Below are 22,853 nucleotides of genomic sequence, written 5' to 3' on the forward strand. Positions count from 1 at the left end.
TGTTCAGATCACATTTAAATAATAATAAAAATAATAATAAAAATAAACAATTTGCATTGACATTCATGAAAAACTCTCATTCCCATAATATAAAAAATAACGAATTGTAAACTAATAGAAGTACTTGTTTTATAGCTTTTAATTTATGCTGATTTATATATAAACGTGTAATTTCTATAAAAAAAAATGTGATTTCTTGTTTCTTTCTTTTAGGGTGATCCAGACGTGTTGTTTGCTTTGTAAAATTCAGAGGGAATCAGATTTGATATCCTACAGGTTAGTCATCTATTTTGAATGTCTTTATACTAAGCTGCCTATGACTAATAAAGTGGGCAGTGGATTACAGAGTGCAGTTAATAAATCCTGCGGGCACCCATGTCTGCAACAGCAGGGTCAAAGGTCAGGGTCTCATATACCCAAAGTGCTTCTGGGAAAGAACAGATCTCTCTTGTGTAATTTGCAGCCGCTCTCATTACTCACACACCATAAAGTGGGTTACCGTGCCAACCTGTCTAATCCCAGCAGCCCCGGCAGCTCTGGAACATATATGATCATGGCTTCCCCATCACAAAGGCATCATGGGAAATATAAAAAATATAATGTTCATAATGGCATATTAGCATAATATTTAAGCAGTATGTTGCCTATAATGTGCACAGTATGTACATTTTCTTTTTTTTAACATTAACCACAATTTGTACCATTTAACATGTTTTAACTAATTATAAGCCACAAATTATATATGTATATATACAGTATATTTTATACACAAAATTGGATTACAAATGCAAAATAATCATGTTCACTCACTGAATTAAAAATGTCACAACAATGCAGCAAACTACTGTCTAAAATGTGTTTTATTATACATTTTCAACAAAAAAAAGTAAGCTATATGCAGTATATTGCAGTATGCTGTAAGCAGTTTCCATTCCAAACACAGCTGGGTTATAATGTCCTGCTGTTTAAAGGCTGCAAAGAACATCCACAGAACAAAGTCTAATATAGTCACACTTAGCTTATATTGATCTACAAATTGATTTTCTTTGCCTTCGCACAGGCAAAATGAGAATGAGATCAAGTTGATGCACCATATCAAGACGTTAAATGCCACTATGCAGCGAAAGAGGACAGTGGGTCAACAAAGATCTGTAGGAAAAATAGCAAGTGGAATGTGTTTAAAGTACAGCTTCTCTAGATCTCATTGAGGTTTCAGCATGGCACAGCTGTCTGCAACATAAGAGAGAGGCTGGTTCATGGAAAAGTAGGTCAGTCTGAGTCTAGAGAGCCCGTCTCCAGCTACAGAACATCCAATCATTTCCAAAAGACAAAATCAATGCTTGTTTTGAAGTTAAGCCAAAATGAAATGATTTTGTGTAAAGCCTGTGTGGAAGCATGTCTGCATGGAATCTGCAATCATCACAGGACCTGATAGAGCACTGTGTTGTAATGCACAGTTGTACGTTCGCCATTGTCTGTGAGATTAAAGCCCTTTCGCTGAGTTCAGCGTCTCAACGGATCAGCCCGAAAGAGAAGCTTACAGCTGCCTTAACCTATCAGAAGTGTTTAACATCTATTCAGAAGGATAGATTGGTTAGGTGTGCAACAAGATTGTATGAGATAGATTAAACGGTTCGTACTGCCAAAAATGTGAATGAATTCTGTCTTCATTTAATAACCTACAAAAGAGCAGCATGAACATCTCATATAAGAAAGCCATTTCAATTAAATGAAAGCAAATGGGGACTGATGGCATCAGACTCAACTGGAATAAAAGTATTCCACTAACAGACAGACCCACATTTAAGTCATTATAAATAAATAAAAATGCACATTTATTTAAAAAAAAAAAAAACTAGGTAGACACCAGAATACACCAGGTTTCGCCATGGTTTCTCACACAAAAGGTAATTTATGGATTCAGAACTCTTAATATTTAAAAAGATGTTTTAAATTTTTTTATTATGTTATGCTATTAGTAAGTATAAATAAAATCTACACAACCGTTCAAAAGTTTGGGTTCATTTTTTTAAATAAATGAATACTTGTATTAATTCCTTGGTGAGCATAAGAGACTTCAGCATGAAAAAACATGAAACATGAACAAATCTTACCGACCCCAAACTTTTGAACGGTAGTGTATATAAAAATAAAGTATAGTTGTATAAATTAAAAAATACTATTATGAATTCATGTAATCATTGATTTTCATTCATGTTTTTGGTTTTATGTAAGGAGGAAAGTCATACAAAATCGATTATCATTGAGGGTATGTAAAATAATTACAGAATTTTCATTTTTGCATGTACTATTTCTTTACATTTCTGCTACATTGCACAACATGCACACTGAACTTCCCCGGCAAATTAAAGTTCGGTATGCAAGACTAGTCAAGTGTGCCCAGATCTGCCTTAATAATTAAATTTTCATGGATCTGTGTCTAGAAAATTCCCCATATTCCCTCTCCATGCACAGTTGCCTTGTTATTTAGACTATAGATTAAACTGCTGGCCAAAGATGCGTAGAATGTTTCCAAAAAAAAAAGGAATCGTATACTGTACAGTCATAATCACTTAGATTCAATTAATATCAGAGAGTAAACACAGGCAGTTTTTGATATACCTTCTTTTTCTTTTGATTGTTCAACATTAAAGTCAATTCATATTGATTGATGAATCTATACTTTACAGCCAGAATAGCAAACAAAACAACATGCAGTAGACTGTGCCTGCTGTTTTGTTAACGTGCCTAGATTGCATCGACTTGCTTTAAGTCGATGTCTGGCGGTTTCAAAGCCAGTGGAATAAAGACTTGCCTTTGGCCCGCTGCTAAATGATGCAGGTCTGGACCAATTTCACCAGACATGGGCGTGATTTGAGCTGGTTATAATAAGCTTGACCACCTGCTGATCGACAACAATGTCAATGACTCTCTGATACACACAGTCATAGCACTGCCTACATCCAACCACAGCAGAGAGACTGAGACCAAAAAAAAAAAAGCTAATTAACCTTATTTCTTGGAAAAATGCCCTGTGGAAATGGGAGAGAGGTGGCGTAGGCCTCCGGGGAATGGGAGGGGTGGGTGAATATGTGTTGTGTGTGTGTCTGAGAGAAAGGCCGCATGTAGGGGGTTGAACTTCAAGCGGGGGAAACTGGTTTGAATTTCACACGTCATTAACAGATACATAATTTAACTACAGATGTGGAGAACTGACGCTGCAGGACACCACAGAGACCATAAGAAAAGAGACAGACTGCGTGTGTGTTTATAGTACCTCATTTACATTTAGTGCTTCTTTCCTTATTGTCAGGATACTAAAAAGAAGTACATTGGGATAGTAAAATTTAAAAGGATAAATTAGCTCTGGGCCAAAACCTAGTGAGCGGACTACAGTCTCTTATGCTCACCAAGGCTGCATTTATTCGATTAAAAAATACAGTAAAAATAGTAATAATGTGAAATATTACAATAAAACAAAAATTCGATTTGAATACATTTTATAATGTAATTTATTCCTGTGATCATTACTCTAGTCTTCGGTGTCACATGTTCCTTCAGAAATAAATGTAATATGCTGATTTGGTGCACAAGAAACATGTCTTATTATTATCATTAACAATATTAAAAAGATACTTTTTCAGGATTCTTTGAGGAATGGAAAGTTCAAAAGGAAAGCATTTATTTGAAACAAAACTATTTTTAAACATTGTCTTTACGGTCACTTTTGATCAATTTAATGTGTTTTTGTTGAATAAAAGTATTAATTTCTTTCAAAAAGAATCTTACTCATCCCAAATTTTTAAATGGTAGAGTATCTACGTTTCGCTTTTTATGTTTTGTTTGCTATACACTGCAATGAATTTTGAATATAGTAGTCACCCAATTGTGGAGAAAGCGGGAGAAATGCTGACTATATTTATGCTTCTATATCATTCTATACCTTAAAATACTGAAACAAAATCAGAAAATTCTAAATATAAAATGACTATTTTATTCAATATTTTATATAGCACTATATACCTTCATGTAAAATATAGTGCTATTAGCTCAGCAACATGCAACAATGTAATTTCTAGTTTATATTTTTGTTATAATTGCTACTAGTGCTGTCAAACGATTAAAATAATTAATCGTGATTAATCGCATTAATGTCATAGTTAACTCGCGATTAATCGCACATTTTTATCTATTCTAAATGTCTCTCGATTTCTTTTTGTCCCATTATTTTTTCTCATTTTAATGCTCTTATCAACATGGAAAAGTGGATCGGCTTGCTTTGTGCAAATGTTTTTTTATTGAAAACAACATTGGCATATACTGTGTTCAATTTCACACTAACATTCTCACTTGGAGCAAATAATCTCTCACACAATGTAACTGTCCATCAATAAAAGGCTGAAAGAAATCCTGATATTGACGAGGGGGTGGAGCTTCGCATCAGCTGTGTGTGTGTGTGTGTGTGTGCTTGGCCATCATCAAGTGGTATTTCAGACTGGACGTGCTGCGATGATGATAGCTCAGTTCACAACGACAAAACACACAGATCACTTTGGTCTTGTCAATGGAACCATTTGGCAATTTTTTAAAAGTAAACTTTCCATTCAGAATCTTATTGGCATCCATTTCGGCGTCTCGCGCTCGTCATCCACTCAAAACGTAACGTTAACCTACTATTTGGCCAGCTCGCAAGCCCAAACAAGTGTGTGCGGCGTGCCTGTTGTTTTGTTTCCGGTCTAGCTAGCAACAGTAACTAGGGAGGGCGGGGCTTAGCGAAGGGTCAATTGCTACCTATGTGGTGTGTTCCAAATCAGTCTTTTATGAAGTTCCATTTCAGTTAGAATGCAGTCTTAGAAGGCAGCTGCCTATGTAGGTAGTAGATAGCAAGTTAGCTCACTAGATTCTGCAACAGTGCCATTGTGTTTGCATGTGTGTGAATGTACTTCCTACTGTTAAAGAGCCCGATTGTCACTTTTCCAAGGCTGTCTATATATACAGATGATTCTCAAGTCATTCTTTAGTTGATGAGTTTAACTTTCTCCTCATGTTTCATTGACTACATCCCTCAATAAAAACCTCAATCCGAGTTTGACAGCAGTTGAATGTTTAATGCGACCTGCCCCTCGCTGTTTGTCCTCCTCATGCACTCAGCCTGACGCCGGGGAACAACATTAGTGCCTCACTGTTTCCCTCTAAATTATAAATGGGGGTCCTTTTGGGCTGGAGAAATATTTCTCTTTATGATTAAAGTCTTAAAGTGTAGCCTGGGGCCGCTTGTGTTGGCAACCTCTACTGATGCAGTCTGTCTGCCTGTCTGTCACTCTCTCTGTGTCTTGAATAATAGTGTGGGGTAGTGCATGTCATTATCCCTGATGTGAGAGCATGGGGGTGTAAATTGTGTTGCAGGGGTTAGAGTGGCAGGGTCACCCCCGCTGGGCCACTCTGTGCTGCGTCCTCCCTACTGATGAACTGCACAGATATTTTAAACTAGGCCATTACATGGTGACAGCATAGAGGTCTATGAACCGTTTGAGGGAAACATAACACGTGGTACAATGTAGAGACAAACATTTGATAACTCATAGAAAATGAAATGGGGTTAGATGCCCTCAAGGAAGAATGTAAGGTTTATAGTTATGATGACTATGGTTTTGTGTGTGTGTGTGTGTGTGTGTGTGTGTGTGTGTGTGTGTGTGTGTGTGTGTGTGTGTGTGTGTGTGTGTGTGTGTGTGTGTGTGTGTGTGTGTGTGTGTGTGTGTGTGTGTGAGAAACCATTTTATTCCCTTGATGTAAGGCCTTGCAAACATATAATGTCCGAACCACCAATGTTGTGAGTGGGTTCAGGATTAGTGAGGCTTACTAGTGAGTTTATCTAGATTTGTTTTGTTTTTAGCTTTTATATTTTTTTTAGCTGTGGTGCTTTAAAGGAAATCAATTTACAGACATTTAAACACTGGTATTAAGATGCATTTTGGTCGATCAGATCACAAGTTGAACAGGGAGACACATTCCTGTTTACACCTATAGTGCTTTAATCCGTCTCTTTTGTCCACTTTCAACCACTTCTGTCCTAAAGTTCTTCCAGGGGAGGGTCTATAGGCGGGTAAATCTATCTTCATATGAACACGACTGGAGACAAAAAACAAACAAAAAAACACACGTAGAGCATCAGCTTTCGTTTCTGCTCTGACAGCCACAAGACGACACCGGAAGCTGTGAGTGCATGTTAGAAATTAGGAATGTCATACTTCAGATGACAAAGTTTAAATCTCATCTCGCTAGCATGCTTCACATAATGTTTATGCATTAGGTCAGTAGGCGGAGATCTTTTGAACGCATTCAACCACACAAGCATTTACTCTACGAAAGCAATCCAGTCAAATGCTTTTTCCACTTCCTCTGGAAGTGGTCAAAAGTGGACAAGCTCAAAACGTTTTAGACACCTTTACACCGGTATTTAACTTCGTCCACTAGTCATCAGAATGACGAAAACACATCTTAATACCAGGTGTAGACAGGGCCTAAATTCATCTTCTTTAAAGTGTAGTGTTTCCCAACCTTTTTTTGTCTTATCTGCACCCATACATCTATAAGTAAGGTTTGAATTGTGTTCCTTTCTACTGGTATTATACATTTACATTTATGCGTTTGGCAGAAACCTTTATCCAAAGTGACTAGCATTGAATTTAAGGTATGAATTTTTATCAGTTCATTGCCATTGGTGTTGCTATTGCCATGCTCTACTGTTTGAGCCACAGGAATGTGTTTTACTGGATATCATTTACAGTACTAATATTATTCAAATGACCATAATCACAATGATTCAATGAATATTGTGGGTGAAAACCTCACCAAGTAGTTTTCTCGTTCTTTAATGAGACATCTGAGAGTGTATGTTTTATTTAAGTTTTGACAGTTCTGGGTCCATGCAATTGTATCTGATTATTAGTGATTCATTTAATTGACTTTTTATTAAGTCATCATTTTTGTTTTATAGGTTTATCCAAGTACCCTCTGGGACCTACTGGACAGTGTTGCCAAGTCCACAGTCTTCCCGCAGGAACTGACTACTACTTTAAGTTGTTGTTGCTGCAGGTTAATTTGTCAAGATAAAATATTATGTCCAAAACAATATTTATCAAGACAATTAGTGTGTGACTTCATGTGTCTGTTGAGAGCAATGTACCTGTTATTTATGTGCCCATCAACATCCCTAGTTGAGGTAATCTTGTATTACAATGTAGTGAGGTATTCTTGCGGTGAGGTAAGAATGAGGTAAGACTGTGGTGAGGTTAGACTATATTAAACGAAGATAAGATTGGCCTAGAATGAGGTGACCTTACATCTTAATGCTGCAATCTCCTCCTTTTAGTGCACTAGTGCCCACATAAGCAGTAATGTAACTGAGCCTGGGCCAGCTGCCTGCGCAGAACCTTGAGGCCAATACTGTCTATCCAGGCTAAGTTCTGCTGGCTTCGGGCCCTGCTTTGCAGATTGGAGTACCGCAAAGCTTTTTCTCTGCCAGGCAATATTTTTATCTTTCTCTCTCCCTATGAGTTTTCGAAGCTCAGCTACTTTTCTAGCTTGCAGCGATTGATGATCTTGTCAGTGTTTCAGGGCGTTTTCTCATTCATTAGTGTGTTGTGTAGCGTGGGTGGTGGAATGGACTGATGTGTAAGCAAGTAGGGGGGATCGTTCTGGTCAATTACACCCATTCAACCTAAAAGACAAACCGAATCTCTTTCTCTTTCTCAGCATGGTCGCATCCATCCTCCAGCTATTAGTGCTGTCATGCCGAAAGCATCTGTGTTATGCTAATGAAACTAAATTTCATTTATTTCAGTGCGTTTTATTCCACTAGAGATGATGTTTATCACTGCACGTGTTCTGCTTGTGTTTCAATGCAGGGAACGCTGGGATTCCCTGTGCAAATGAAATGCGGGAGAATTACGCCGCCGCACCTTGAATGTTCCCCAAGTGTGAGCAAACACGACTCCCGTTGGAAAAACGCAATAAATAAGGAGATATCAAAAAACTAATATCCAGGTCAGCTATGCATGAGTTTTCATTGCATATGTGAAATATTATCTCCATGCCTAAAAGGTCTTTATGAACCCCCATGGCGTAATTTGATATTTCTCTTTAGTGTAAGAAAGGGGATGCAAATATTGGGTGTTCCTGAAAAACCTTTCTATCACCTATCTGTCAGGGCTTTATTAGGTTTGGGACCCAACAAACCACTACTGGGACTACAAAGTTACCCTCGCGAAATGCAATTACAACAGCCATGGCACTTCAGTGAATTAGACAAATTGGGGAAGAGAAGAGGTCCTTTAGTAGGTCACGTTGCTGGGTCATAGGGCAGACAGCACTGGTTGTTTCAGAAAAGAGTGCACTCGATAATCAAAATCAAACCGTGCTTGGAATGTGCATCAACACACATTACTCACTGGTGTAAGTGATCCCAATGGAGAATTCCAACCACTCCAAACTCAGATGCCCATTTTCTATATGTGTCTATTGACAGAAGCACACAAGGGTTATTGTGCTGCTTTATTGAACTCTGTCTATCACAGCCTGCGGGAGAGAAACACTGAGCGAGAGTAACCCTGAACCTCAATTACGCCTCTGAGGAAGTCTGCAGTGGGGAAATACCACCATTATCTACTGCATCACGTGAGCAAGGCAGTATGGGTATGCACATAGTGGTGAGGGGGCGGGGTGAACGAGTGCAACCTAGATTGTAACAGCTAAATAAAAAAACACATTTATGCAGGATTTTGGGAATGCCATGTTAAAACCATAGTCTACCTTTGAGTTGTTCAGTCACGAGGAATACTTAAACCCAGGACTGTAAAAACCACAGACAATGACCATTTTTACATGCACATCATTTTACGATTGAGATCCATAGTCTAGTAATTCCCTTTTTCTGTACACTCTTAAAAATAAAGGTTCCAAAAGGTGGTTTTCGCAGCAATGCCATCGAGTAATCATTTTGGTTTCCCCAAAGAACCTTTTAGTGAACTGTTCTTAAGAACCATTATTTTCTTAGTGTAACAAATATGTTAATAATCTAAAGAACCCTTTCTCCACTATAAAAACCTTTTGTGGAAAGGTTCCATGGATGTTAAAGGTTCTTTACTGAAACATTGAAACCAATAAAGAGCCTTTATTTTGATTAAGAGGCTAAAAGACTTTTGCATGCTATGCTTTTGCAGCCAGTATGAAAATACTGGGGATGTTCTTCATGCATTCTTGTAATTTTAGTCAGTAACTTGATTAACTTGCTGCACTACCGTTCAAAAGTTTGGGGTCGGTAAGATTTGTTCATGTTTCATGTTTTTTCATGCTGAAGTCTCTTATGCTCACCAAGGAATTAATCCAAGTATTCATTTATTTAAAAAAATGAACCCAAACTTTTGAACGTTCATTTCATTTATGTTAAGAGTAAAAACACAAGCATGGTAATTTGCCAATTGTAGGCCAAGATGTTCTTAAAATTCTAGCAAGTAAGAGTTTTCTCGCTGCAAAAATAGTTTGCCTTTTCTGTCTGAATCTGAATCTGATCTGAATCACTTTGGTTTGGACATATTTAGGTAATATGTTCAAATGACACTGACCAAATCCAAATTAATATTCTTGTGCATGTAAGCACAGTCATTGTAAGGGATGTGCATCCACATTTATTTAGAATAATGGTCAATCAATATGTTTTTTTTTTCAATTGTAAGACCCTTTGGTTTTCCCCAATCTTGAATACTTGGTTACATCCTAGGTTGTACCATAGTCATGCAACACTAAAGCACCAGCTGTGTGTAACTAGGACAGATATCAAATTTGAGCTCTCCCCAAAAAGCAGCAAAACATCTGAGAACAGCACTGAAAACAGCTGGGAATAATGGGTGAAGCCGCATATACTGCAAAGAGAACTGGTAGGGTCCAAAATGTATGCTTTGAGATGGTCTTTTTAAACATAATTTATACACATTGTGTGAGATAAATTCCTAACTGCCAGGGATTAGCATAAACTGCTTATGATTTCAGGTACCAATCTTAATGCAAACAGAATGCAGTCAGCCACACTCCTTTGAGACTGTACATGCACCATAGCAGCGAGACAGCGAGGGCCACATTTGCCGGTGAAAGACACTGTGCGGCTTATGGTATGTAAGGGTGTGTGCGTCTGAGCAAACGCTCCACTGCTACTGTGTGATTTACAGAAAGCCGGGGTGGGCACAAGACGGGTCATAAACCAAGGAAACCAGGGGCATTCGAGTCCAACAGCTACAGATTGATTCTGCTCATTAAGTCTGTTTTGCAAAACCTCCCACAGCCATTAATCACTGCCCAGGAAGATGCCCACCACCGCCACCACGCCCAGAGCTAGCTTTCCTGCTATACATCTACGCTCCAAACATGACAGGAAATTGTTCACCTCAAATGTTTGCATTAAACGTGCCAGGCTTTATCTTGCACCTGCATTTTAAACATGTGGCTGTAAAACAGACTGAAGATGGAGTCATTGGGTTTACAAACTCCCATACATTACACATGTGAAACTACTACTAAAGTATGCATAACTTCCAATACTGTTAATGTGGATTACATTATATCTTATGAAGCTCTTCTCAGGCACACGCTCACTCTCCAAACCACAATATCTCTGTATCACTGCATTTCTAATACAGGTTTGCATTATTAGATGGGACATAACTGATTATTATATCTATTTCTTGTTGCAGTTTTACTGTGGATTGGCTGAAACAGAGCACCAAGATAAGAATAAAGAATACAGTATTTTATTTACTTGCTTAAAAAGCTATTTCAAATGATGATATTGCCAAATGTACTGTTTTGAATCTCAGTCAGTTGTCTTTTAATAATCACTCGAAAAATGTCAGCGGTGTTCTGTTATGCCAGTCATATCTGACTCATTGTACACGTCACATCTCAATGGCCACTGCCCCATAGTAACACCTAAAACCAGAGCTCAGACTAATGCAAGGTCTATATATAGTCCTAAGCCCATAAAAAACAGGAGAAGCATCAGGGGTCCTGCACACTGTGTGAATGTAAGACTTTCAGATCACAAAGTCTGAGAATCATCAATGCACCAAAAAGCACTAACGCCCAATGTTCATGCAACACATTCATATACAGGAGAGTCTTGAAGAGAAGCCCCCCGCCCCCACCGTCACCGTCATTAATATAAGTGAGAATCGAATTCAATTCGATTTCCAAATACCTTCGGTTGCATAGTTGTGGTCCCGAAGGAAGCTGTTGTTAATTTTGCGGCTGTCACTCTCCTCCTCCATTTATGATTCCGTTATATGGGAATGCTGAAGTAGACACGCAGGAATCCATCGTGGACCCTGAACATCAGCAGGCGGTTTGCGGGTCCATCGCGCTGTCTGTCGCCCCTCTCATGAACGTGACGGATGATCTGATGCCCGGGGTGATACAGCTGGAGCTCGTTTGGTAAAAAAAAAAAAAAAAAAAAAAAAAAAAAATCCCTCAGCAGTACATACTTAACGCATGTGAGGCACTTCTTAAACAGGTGTGCTGGCGAATCCGTTTAGACGATTTCCTATCTTGAAAGGAGATTAATGGAGAACGAATGCGTAAAGGTGTAAGGAACCCTGGTACCCTGGTAAACGAGGTGCGCTGAATGTGGTAAACTAGGGCAGGATTTCCACCTTCTGAGCCGAGGAGGCGGGGTTATGCGTCAAGCACTCGATCCGTCCACCTCTCTCTCTCTCTCTCTCTCTCTCTCTCTCTCTCTCTCTCTCTCTCTCTCTCTCTCTCTCTCTCTCTCTCTCTCTCTCTCTTGGTTTGCTGCTGAGGACATACAGTCTGTTTCGTGGGTTCATGTGGTTCTTCTGTCGTTCTAGAAGTTCTGCCTGAGCGTGGGCTCCTCCCAGTCACACAGGCGCTGTCCAGTGCTGAAATCACAGCACGTGCCAATTCAAATGTTCCCTGACCACCACAGCGAGCAAATGACGTAAACACGATAACTGCCAGTGATTTTACGCAATTTGCTTTATATGTAATTGGTTGCACTTTTACAGCCCCTGAAACCAAAATAGGCTATGAATGAAAACCCCTATTCCCTTTATTCAGTTAATTCAGCCTGAACCTATGCCGTTGGCAGTTGAAGGCAAAGCGAGAATTTTGAGGACGAGTAAGATAGAATCAAAACAAAGTTTCTTTTTGTTTGTTTGTTTTACTAATCCTCTGAATTGGCGCTCGTGAACAAGCGCATGCGCCCGATAGCCTTCTCAACAGTTGCGCGCTTTTCGAAGGATCAGTATCGAGCGGAACACAAACGTAAGTCCTGTCAATATTTATCACTTTATTTTAGGTTTTATGTAACAAATATATCACAAAAAAACTTTAAAAGCATAAAGGTTTGTTTAAAACGTCTTAAAGTCAAATTACAAAGGATTTTGTTGGAAACGTCTTAAGAATACATTAGCCTAACGTTACTGTTAGCTAATGAAGCTAACGTTAGCTGCGAAAAAAAAAGACAATTTAAGTTGCGCGAGGTTAACAGGAAGCATTTTTTGTCTCCAAAATTACCGAAAATTACTATACATTTTTATAAAACAACCAAAATTCCTCAACGTTGACCCCCGTGAAAGTCTTTGAATAACAAAAAAAAAAAAAAAAAAAACATAACTTAGCCTACTGGTGTATATTTTCTGTGGTACATGCTATATTCCATCTAAAACTATTTTAAACTGTATTTAGCTGATTCTTTAACAATTCATATACATGCATTAGTTTAATGTCTCATTTAATCAAGAAACTACATTGAATATTTGTAGTTTAATAAATTATTTGTCAACCAGCAGGACAATTTAAAATGAAACTATGATTTAAGAAAACATAAAAATAACATAAAAGTAAAGGTGACAGAATGAGGCCTATGCACTTTGCATTTCAACTTAAATCTTGATGTTGATAAAAAAAAAAAGGATATTGACGGCATAGCATTTTACTATTAAATCTCCCTCTCCCTTGCTTTCTTCCTTTCTGCAGTTACTTTCAACACTATTCTTTGGCACACTATCCTTGAATCACTGATACTTCCTTGAGGAAATGCAAATCTAGTTCGTTTTCAAATGTGAAAACAATCTACTTGATTTGGATAAGTGATACGTGAACAGAGGATTCGCAAATCTGTTACACTGGCTTCTATTTAGATCCCTTTAGGGTCTCATTCGCCTTAAGTGTGCCGACCAGACGAAGATTAATTCGATTAGAGCCTAGCCGCTGGCGCGTTCATTTTGGATAGATTTGATTTACATGCTGATTTTAATATGAATCTCTGCAGGGACCTTCCCCTGCTACTCCCATTCTGTCTTTAAGCATATTTTCCACTGTAATCTACCTGATGCCAGTGTCTAAAACAAATCTGCTTTGAAATTCAAAACCAAAACACAGGCATAATAAATATGCAGAGGATCCTAAATGCACCAGACATTTAATTCCAAAAGCCAATTTACCGATACAATCTGTCTATCGGCCCTTTCAGACAATTTCATAAATATAGTCCATCATCACATGCCATTTTCCACTTAATCACCCATTAGTTTCCATTAGAATACATGTGTGCAGCATGTCTGGGTGAGCTGTAATCAGGCATATTGCATTGCACCTGATTTCATGTGATTTTCAAACCTTTCCACCCCACTGAATGCATCTGAAGCATCCAAGCCCAAAACCTGCATGCCGTTTCCCTCGCCTGACAACAATCCTTATCATTATTCCAACAGGGCGACAAAAATCAATGATTTTCTGTCAGGGGAGAGGGAGGACCAGGATGATGACAAATTCCAGTTGGCATCTTTTAAAGATCAACAGGGAGAGCAGCTATCTGTCAGTCAGAGGGAGAGTGGGGGCGAGAGATATGGAGGGAAAGACAGAGATGCATTAATTAAAAAAAGAGGGAGACAGTCGAGTGGGGCAGACCTTTTTACACAGTATAATTAGAGTGAGAGCTGCGCATTGCCAACAGCATCAGCAGTCTGCTTTGAGATCAATGGTGGTGCTTTAATTAAAGTCCTGCCTTTCTGACTTTCCATTCCTCTGTAGCACTGGCTTAAAGAAATAGTACGCCCAAAAATGAAATTGTGTCATTTACTCATTGCCATCGTTACAAACTTGTCATTTTCTGGGTGAATATTCCTTTAAGAAAAGCTCTAGTATTGGCCTGCTTGTGCATGTCTCTTCAAGACCACCTGAGACTCTCTTCCACCCTGCGTTTATACTCTGTGAACAATGACGGTTTAAGTCTTTGCTTCCTGAATCGCATATCACAACTAAAAACGGCAGAATCAAATATGAAACGATCAATATATACTCTCACAAATGACATTTCTGTGTTCCTGGAAAACCTTTGGTCTCACAGAGAGATGTATGATGCTATTTAAAACACTCAAGGCCTGGGGCTTTCTCTTGCAGCTTAGCCCATCCAATGGTGTGCATCAAGGCTACAACACAAAACATGAAGATAATTACAATGCTGTGGTATCTTCATGGCCAATTGCTCACACTGATGTGCAGTGGCCTGAGGACGCCGGTGCTTGAAAGCCTCGAAAACCATACCAATCACTGAAGCTGTAACAGAGAACAGGCATGGTAATTTCACAATGGTTAATCAATACATCACTATTGATCCTTAATCCTCAATCATGCATCCTGCAGAAATAGATTATTTGTGGGCTGTAAATAGTGGCTTTTTCACCTCCAAAAAAAAAAAAAAACATGGATACAAAACACTTGAGCGGTGTCCCACATGACACACTATACACTATATAGACTGTGTACTCTATTGTCTAGTGTATGATTTTTATAAGGTTATTTTGTCATTTAACATCAGAGTCTAATAGAGTGCAACAGTGCCCGCCCACTTACTCAGCAGAAGTATTTTTTACATTCATTTCTCTGATAGGGATTTTTAAAAATTCTTCATTAAAGTGTTATAACCAAATAAACCAACAACGAGGTGAAATATAACATTACAAACTTTGATTTGAAGCAAAAAATAGTTTGAAAATCAGACAGAAATACAAAGGCACAAGACTGTGTGCTTAACGGCTTCAGTGAGGAAAGAACTACAATCCCATGAAGCATTGCGAACAATCGAATTTAAAGGGGAGGTTGATTATGATTTCACTTTTCTAACTTTAGTTAGAGTGTAATGTTGCTGTTTGAGCATAAACAATATCTTCAAAGTTACAATGCTCAAAGTTAAGGGAGATATTTGGAAGATATTTGCTTTTAAAGAAATTGTTGTTTTAAGGACTACAACAAACGGCTGGTAGGGACCACAGGACATTCCTCCCAGACTAGTGACATCACTCAGTTTCACCCAGAACAGTTTCTGACATTTTAGTGCTGGTCTGCGTGAGGTAATCGGAGCTGCTCACACACAGCTCTTGAAGCTCCGCCCTCTATACCGGTAGCAGCAGCTCATTTGCATTTAAAGGGACACACACAACACCACATGTTTTTACTGACCATCAAAAAGAGACAATTTTAATATGCTGTAAAAAATGATCTGTGGGGTATTTTGAGCTAAAACTTCACATACACACGCTGGGGACAACAGAGACTTATTTTACATATTGTTAAAAGGGGCATTATACCACGCCTTTAAAACAATGGAGAAATATAAAAGTACTAATTTAAAAATGTTGATTGTATATATACCTTACAATCAACTGTAATATAACAATACATTTTAAGCTTATTGCAAAATATAGAATATTTAAGCATTTTGAGAGCGTAGGCTCGATTACGTCATTCGCAGTGCGTCTTGGGAGTGGGCGGAGCTAAAGTGCTCTACTCGTGCATTTTGCTTGTTGCAACCATAGACTTTAAAAAAATAGGTCGCAACTCTCTGATTTTTGAAATATATTTTTTCTCCACAAATTCTGGTGTGAATTATAATTATTAAAAAAATTGTAATATATATTATAATAATATATACGGTATATATATTTTCTGTCATTAATTACCCGCATTTCGTTTCAAACCCGTAAGACCTTCGTTCACCTTCGGAACACTTGACGTAGTGTAAGCAACGCCTCCTGGTTCTACGTCAGAACGCCGCCTCACTATTGGCCAGCTCCTGCGTCAGCATCACACGCATCTGTCGTGGTGCTCACGTGACCAGCGTCGGCCAATAGTGAGGCGGCATTCTGACGTAGAATTTGAAAGTCCTGCGCTGTTTACACCACGTCAGCGTAGGAGAATGACGAGGAAGAGAAGAGATTGTTGAATAAAGTCGTTATTTTTGTTTGTTTTTTTGCGCACAAAAAGTATTATCGTCGCTTCAAAACATTAAGGTTGAACTGTAGTCACATGGACTATTTTAATGATGTCTTTCTTTACTAGCTTTCAGGACCTTGAAAGTGGTTGTTGCATTGCTGTCTATGGAGGGGTCAGAAAGCTCTCGGATTTCATCAAAAAATATCTTCATTTGTGATCCAAAGATGAACGAAAGTTCTACGGGTTTGGAACGACATGAGGGTGAGTAATTAATGACAGAAATTGTATTTTTATTAAAGAAGTGCATCATCTGGGTATTTGAAAAATCATGAAATAGTACATAAAATAATACTCAAATTGGGTATTTAATTTAATTGGATCCATCTGTTGAAGGTGCTTGTAAGGACTAACCAGTACTGACTAAGATCCATTTCAGAGCAGCTGACTCAACAAGACCTTTATATCTAATATGTGCTTCTTCGCTTCATGAACATACAGTATATGAAGTATAAACCAACTGTGACATTTATCAATGTAGACAGAGGTGACAAATGTTATAAACAAAGAAAATAAGATCATCATGGGAAGAGAATGAAGAGAGAGTGAAAGAGACAGAGCGAGAGAAAAAGATGGGGGTTGGGAGAGACAACCAGATGGATGCATAGTTTGGGCTGAACGTTTTAAAACCAGCCCAGAGGCAAGTGCCTTTATCGGGCCAGTTTACATGTGAAGTCATTCCAATTAAAAGATTGAGTTGCTCACTCCGTATAACACACTGATACAGTCACTTGCATGCTGGGTAGATTATTTATAGGACAGACAGGTCAACTACACAACAATATTTACATACATATACACAAGGAATTAATACAATGGCTTGATTAATTAGATAAAAGAGACATTTTATGAAGAGGTTCAATAAAATGTTTACCTATGATGGTACCCAGCAAGCAATAGCTGTCATTTCACCATCTAGGTTAACTGTAGACCTGATATAGTCCGGCTATGATTAACCCACTTCTAGCCAAAATAACCTTGAATTTGGTTACACGTCGTTTTTGCCAAAATAACTTGCGAGATGTATGATATTCCATCATGTAAGCAAACTAAACAGTGATTACAAGGTGTTTGGTTTCATTTCTTCACTCGTTTTATATCTTTGTTATCTAATTGATGACTAGTCTATTCTTAGTCTATAAAATTTAGACATCTGTAAAATTTTCACTGACAGCCCAAATTTGGGCTTGTTTTAGCCTAGACGTTTGGATGGCTATTAGACGTCTTTTAAACGCAAAATTGCTTGCGGGGGGTGTTGTGGGTGGTTGCAATGGCATATAATTGAATATAATATTAACATTTTATATATACTGCATACCGTTGCAGCTTTAGTGAGAGGCTGCTCACTGCAGAGCAAATGGGCCTAGTTCCTCCTTGCTAGACGTCCAGCGAGGAGGAGCGAATGTAATTTGGGCCTAATGGGTGGAGCTAGAATATCCAACCACACCCTAAGCTGGACGTAATTTGACTCCGCAGTGAGTATCACTTGGCTTTAGTGGTGGGGATTGTTCAGCGACTCTTTCCAGTAGATGGCGACATGTGACTGTCTTTATGAGTGAATTAGTTACTTGTTTACTCAACCGATTTATTCAAACACCCTGATTCATTCAGGAACTAAAACAAGGGACTGTTGCTGAGTTCGGAACCGCATACTAGGATACTACTCTTACTATTCCTGCCATAGAAAGATGGTAAAAATAGTAAGAGTAGTATGCCAGTATGCAGTTAGCTGTGCATATTTGTGTTCAAAATCGCCACCATACCCTCATTTACTATTCCCTACATTACTTCACTAAGATAGTCCACTTGAAGGAGTGAATTGGCGCTTTTCCACTGCTGGTACGGCTCAGTACGGTTCGGCTCGGCGCGGCACGGTTCGGCTCGCTTCACTTTTCCACTGCGTGGTACGACTCGGCTCAGCACGGCACGGCTCGGTTTGCTTTTCCACTGCAGTTAGTACCGTTTCAAAGTGGGTGGGATTATAGCAGTGCCCTCAGATTTCTGATTGCTTAAAAAGAACAAAATTTGGAGGCAAAATATTTTTTAGTGATTATGTGAATTACACTGCGCAAACCAAAGTACTACCCAGCGGATGAAGAAGGGTTGGCTCTCAGTCTCCACAGTACATAAAATATTCGTTTTATTTTATTTTTCGTGTTCGCATTTATGAGGAAAAAACAAGGTTATACGGACGTGTTCTCCGTTACGGACGTGAGCGCTCTGAAAGCGGCACTAAAAGATGCTTTAAAACTTTCACAAACAGAAAGCACAAAACCTTTCTTTAACCTGAATTTCGTTTTGTATTAATTGTATCTTAATTTTAATCAATGTTTCATCAACCAATTGCCTGGATTTAATAAATAAGTAAATATAGCAGACGATAGATAGGAAACGGAGGCGCCGGCGCGTGAACTGGAGCTCGTCTCATAAATGAACCGAAACTCAGCATATAAGGTAGCCTACTTGCCTCACATGTCTACTTTTAAACAGAACAATTCAAAACAAAAGAAAACAGACTACAGACTGCTCTCTGCTTATGTAATCCTTATGAAATGTAGATTTCTCTCTGGCGCGTTTACTAGGCTACTGAAGATCGCGAGTCAGCATCGTCAACTTCATCTTAGCCGACAAAGAAAACACTTGTTTATTAATAAACAATTAAAATATCTCCTTGCTATATTTTACATATTAATAATCATTACTTTTGCCGGTTCTTTGTGAAGAACAGCGGTGGCTGTTACTGACTATTTAAATCTAGCGGGTTTGACGTCTCGCAAATACTATGACGCTGGTAGTGACGATTCTGTCTGACCAATCAGTGATCTGCACTGTGTTCACGTCACATTTTAGTATCGGTACGGTACGCTTTGAACCTCGACAGAGGTGGTACCATTTAAAGCGAGCCGAAGCGAGCCGTACCGTACCGTACCATGCAGTGGAAAAGCGCCACAAGTGAGCCGTACCGAGCCGAGCCGTACCGTACCATGCAGTGGAAAAGCGCCAAAGCGTGCCGTACCGAACCGTGCTGTACCGTACCATGCAGTGGAAAAGCGCCAAATGAAAACGAGTGAGTGTATTTGGACACTGAGTGTGGAGGAAAGGCTGCCGATTTTGGATAGTTTGTGCTTGCTGTTTAATAATCATTTGACACTCAGCAAAATGGCAGCTTCAGTAATGAAATCATTTATACAATACAAATTTTATTTCTATAGCACATTTATAACATCGGCCGTTGACCAAAGTGCTTAACAGCATAGATAATAAAACAAAAGCAATACAGTCAGTCACACACACAAAATTAAAACCTGTTCACTCAATCAGTTCTAAAAGCCATACTAAAAATATACGACTTAAAAGCATCCACAGATGGGGACGATTTAATGTGCATTGGAAGAGGGTTCCATAAGCGTGGGGAATATTCCATAATCTTGAACTCTGTCATGGAAAGGAAACTATGTACAATCTTTAATTAAACAATTTCATAATCAATTAAAAATGAATTTATACCTGTATGATATTACCCTGTACCCACATTGGACCATCGGTTTGGAAAATGAATGCATGGATGATTCAGATGCATCTTCTGGTCAGACGAAGGAATTCATTCAGCACGACCCTCACAGTGCATAATGGGTATTCTCTAGCCGTTGAGAGTGGGTCAGTTGTACACTTGTTATTACTGTGCATTATGGGATTGAATGAGTGCACTCGATAACGTCCACTATGGTTTCGGACTCCACTACAAATGGCTGTCCCTTCAAATAGGGCCCTGGCCTGTTATAGGTGGCGATTTCGGACACAGCCCAAGTCTTTATGAGTTATTGAATCGTTATCTACTCATTACAACTGCGTGTTGCACGGAGATACATTGTTTCATCCTAATTTGGTTTATTTGGAACTAAAAAGACTAAAGACCGGCAATACTGTGTCTAAAATGTAAGTTTAAAAGAAATATCATACTCTTACAATTGTGCTGTTGTTCCGAATATCAGAAAACATAGGCAAAATGTTTATAGGCTTATTTAAATACACTGCTGTTCAAGGAAAGGAAAGGAAAGGAAAGGAAAGGAAAGGAAAGGAAGAGAGCAAATACAAACAAGTGTGTGCTAATCTCAAAAGACCTGTGCAAATATTCTGTTTGTGCCCCAGTAACACACACACACACACACACATTTTCACTCGTTTCCAAGGGAGTGTATTACTGTGAATCCCAGAATAATAAGAAAGAAAACACAGCGTTTCACAGCCATTCCCAGTTGTTGCGATTGAAAGGAAGATAACCATAGCTGTTCAATCCTTTACCATCATACCGTTGCTAGGAAACTGCTTATGGAACAAAACATTGCTATGCAGCACAACAGCTGTCTGTGTAATTGGATCATTATAAAACCTAAACGTCATAATTTAAGCCATAGCTGCTCTAATGCAGTTCAAGCATGCCTAACATGAAGGTTAATCATCCAAGCAAGACTGAGCGCTGAAATTACCTGTTTTAGGTGAGGAACTGATTTACTACAGTATATGTAGAGTAATAGTATTTTAATATGATTTTGCTAATCACATTAAGGATCAGCGGAGAATATTTCCATGCACAGAATTACTTTTTTAAGCTACAGTGAGATGCAAGCATCCTTGTGGCTTATTTCAGGACAATTTAAGACAGACCTGGAAACTACTGTCTCTTATATTGTCATCTAGACTTACAAATGGCCCGCAGTGACCATTAAAAACATGTGCCACTGGAAAAAATTTAATAAAATAATAATAGCAAAAAATTGCCTTACGGTAAGATAATAGATTAAACTAGGCTTGTAGGTCAGGACACTTTTTTCCATGTCTGAATGATGTTCAAATTTGCACCATTATAGTAATTATGTGTAATCATTTAATTGTGGCCTCTAGTAATTATCTACAATGGCTGCACCATCACCCGGCGTCTCCCCTCTATACCAACCAGATCTATTTTTCGGTCAGCCAATTATGGTATAAAAAGCATAGCTCTTCATGTTGGCAGTCTGTCTCCAGGGTTTTCCGTCTGGCATGACTGGAATAACTCTACTCCAATGATGAATATTTTAATAGAAACTGGGAGAGAACAGGGGTTTAGATCTCTCGAGTCTGTCTCAACAACTGTGCTCTGCCAGAGCCCTAACAAGCCCCACTAGAGTTACCGGCGGGTTTTTACACAGCCCTGCGCAGCCCAGAGCCCCTCCCCTCTCTTCCGGACCCCTCCCCTCTCCTCTGCCCCAACACAGACCCTTAATCTGCAGGACAATCCCATTTGGCCGAGCAGCTGCCAGGACTGATCACAGGCAGGCTACAGTAGTCTTCCCCCGCGGGGATGCCAAGCTGTCCACCGAGAACCCCACACGGGCCACCCGCTCTGTTCCCCTACTCCTTCTCTGACTGTCTTCTTCAATCACTCTCTCTCTCTCTCTCTCTCTCTCTCTCTCTCTCTCGGTCTTCAAATCTCTCACTCTCACGTATTCACGCCCCCTTCCCCCCTTTCACGCTTCTGTGCCCAGGGGCGCTTTAGGACCATAGTCTTCCTCACTGTTCCTGCTCTCTGGCACAGATCTAGGGTTACCTTCTATAATAGAGAACACTGACTGAAGTAAATCACATGACAAATGGAGCTCAATGGAGTTGTGGTGTAACAAAAAAAAAAACTATTTTTATGACAACATTTTGATTAATAAAATTAATTATAGTAAAAAGAATTGATTAAAGCATTCAAGCAGTAGTTAACTATATAATGAATGTAGATTTTAACCTAAATGTAACAGTATGTCAGTCAGGCTAGTATGGAAGCTTGTTTCCACCACAGAATAAAAAATAAAAAAGGTAATTGCTCAGAATTGCGTGTTTATATCTCGCAATTCTGACTTTATAACACGCAATTGGGAGATATAAAGTCAGAATTGCATGTTATAGCGTCAGAATTGCGAGTTTATTTCTCGCAATTTGCAAATGTAATGACTTTAACAGGCAGTTGCGACTTTATATCTCACAATTCTGAGAAATAAAGTCAGAATTGTGAGATGTAAACTCGCAATTGTGAGATAAAAAGTCGTAATTATCTTTAAAAATGTTTTATTCTGTGGTAGAAACAAGCTTCCGGTTAGGGGTAGGTTGGCTCATGGTTTCAAATGTTTTTTTTTATATAGAATGTAAATGATTTGATATATTTTAGGAATGTCAATATCAAAAACAATAGTTTACTAGTTTTTATATATTTACATTTACAAAGTTTGCTGATAAGTAATGAAATATTTATTTATTTAATGGCAGGAACTCAAGGGTATGTTGCCACAAAAGAATAAATTAATGTATTTAGTTAATGCACTGTGAACTAACATGAGCAAACAATGAACAGCTGTATTTATATTAACTAACAATAACAAAGATGAAAAATACTGTAACAATGTATTGCTCATTGTTAGTTCATTCAGGTAATACTTCAACTAATGATAAATATAGTCTATATATTTGTAGCCAGGTGAAGAAATATTTAC

The 22,853-nt window shown here is 38.7% G+C and overlaps 1 protein-coding gene across 3 annotated transcripts in view; it reads right to left on the reverse strand.

The window, feature by feature from the left end:
• The window catches only part of ppp2r2ba (protein phosphatase 2, regulatory subunit B, beta a), a 60,964-nt gene that overhangs the window by 15,428 nt on the left and 22,683 nt on the right, over positions 1-22,853 (reverse strand). The window contains exon 1 of one of the 3 annotated variants that reach the window (XM_056237626.1): positions 11,249-11,497. The exons of the other annotated variants lie outside the window; for them this stretch is intronic. Within the exon in view, the coding sequence (XP_056093601.1) occupies positions 11,249-11,318 (70 nt within the window). The 5' untranslated portion in view covers positions 11,319-11,497. Of the gene's footprint in view, positions 1-11,248; positions 11,498-22,853 lie in introns of those variants that run through there. 3 annotated transcript variants of the gene reach the window in all.

The sequence above is a fragment of the Rhinichthys klamathensis genome, unplaced genomic scaffold, assembly GCF_029890125.1.
Source record: "Rhinichthys klamathensis goyatoka isolate OS25496 unplaced genomic scaffold, OSU_Roscu_1.1 h1tg000491l_1, whole genome shotgun sequence".
In the NCBI taxonomy this organism is placed as follows: Eukaryota; Metazoa; Chordata; class Actinopteri; order Cypriniformes; family Leuciscidae; genus Rhinichthys; species Rhinichthys klamathensis.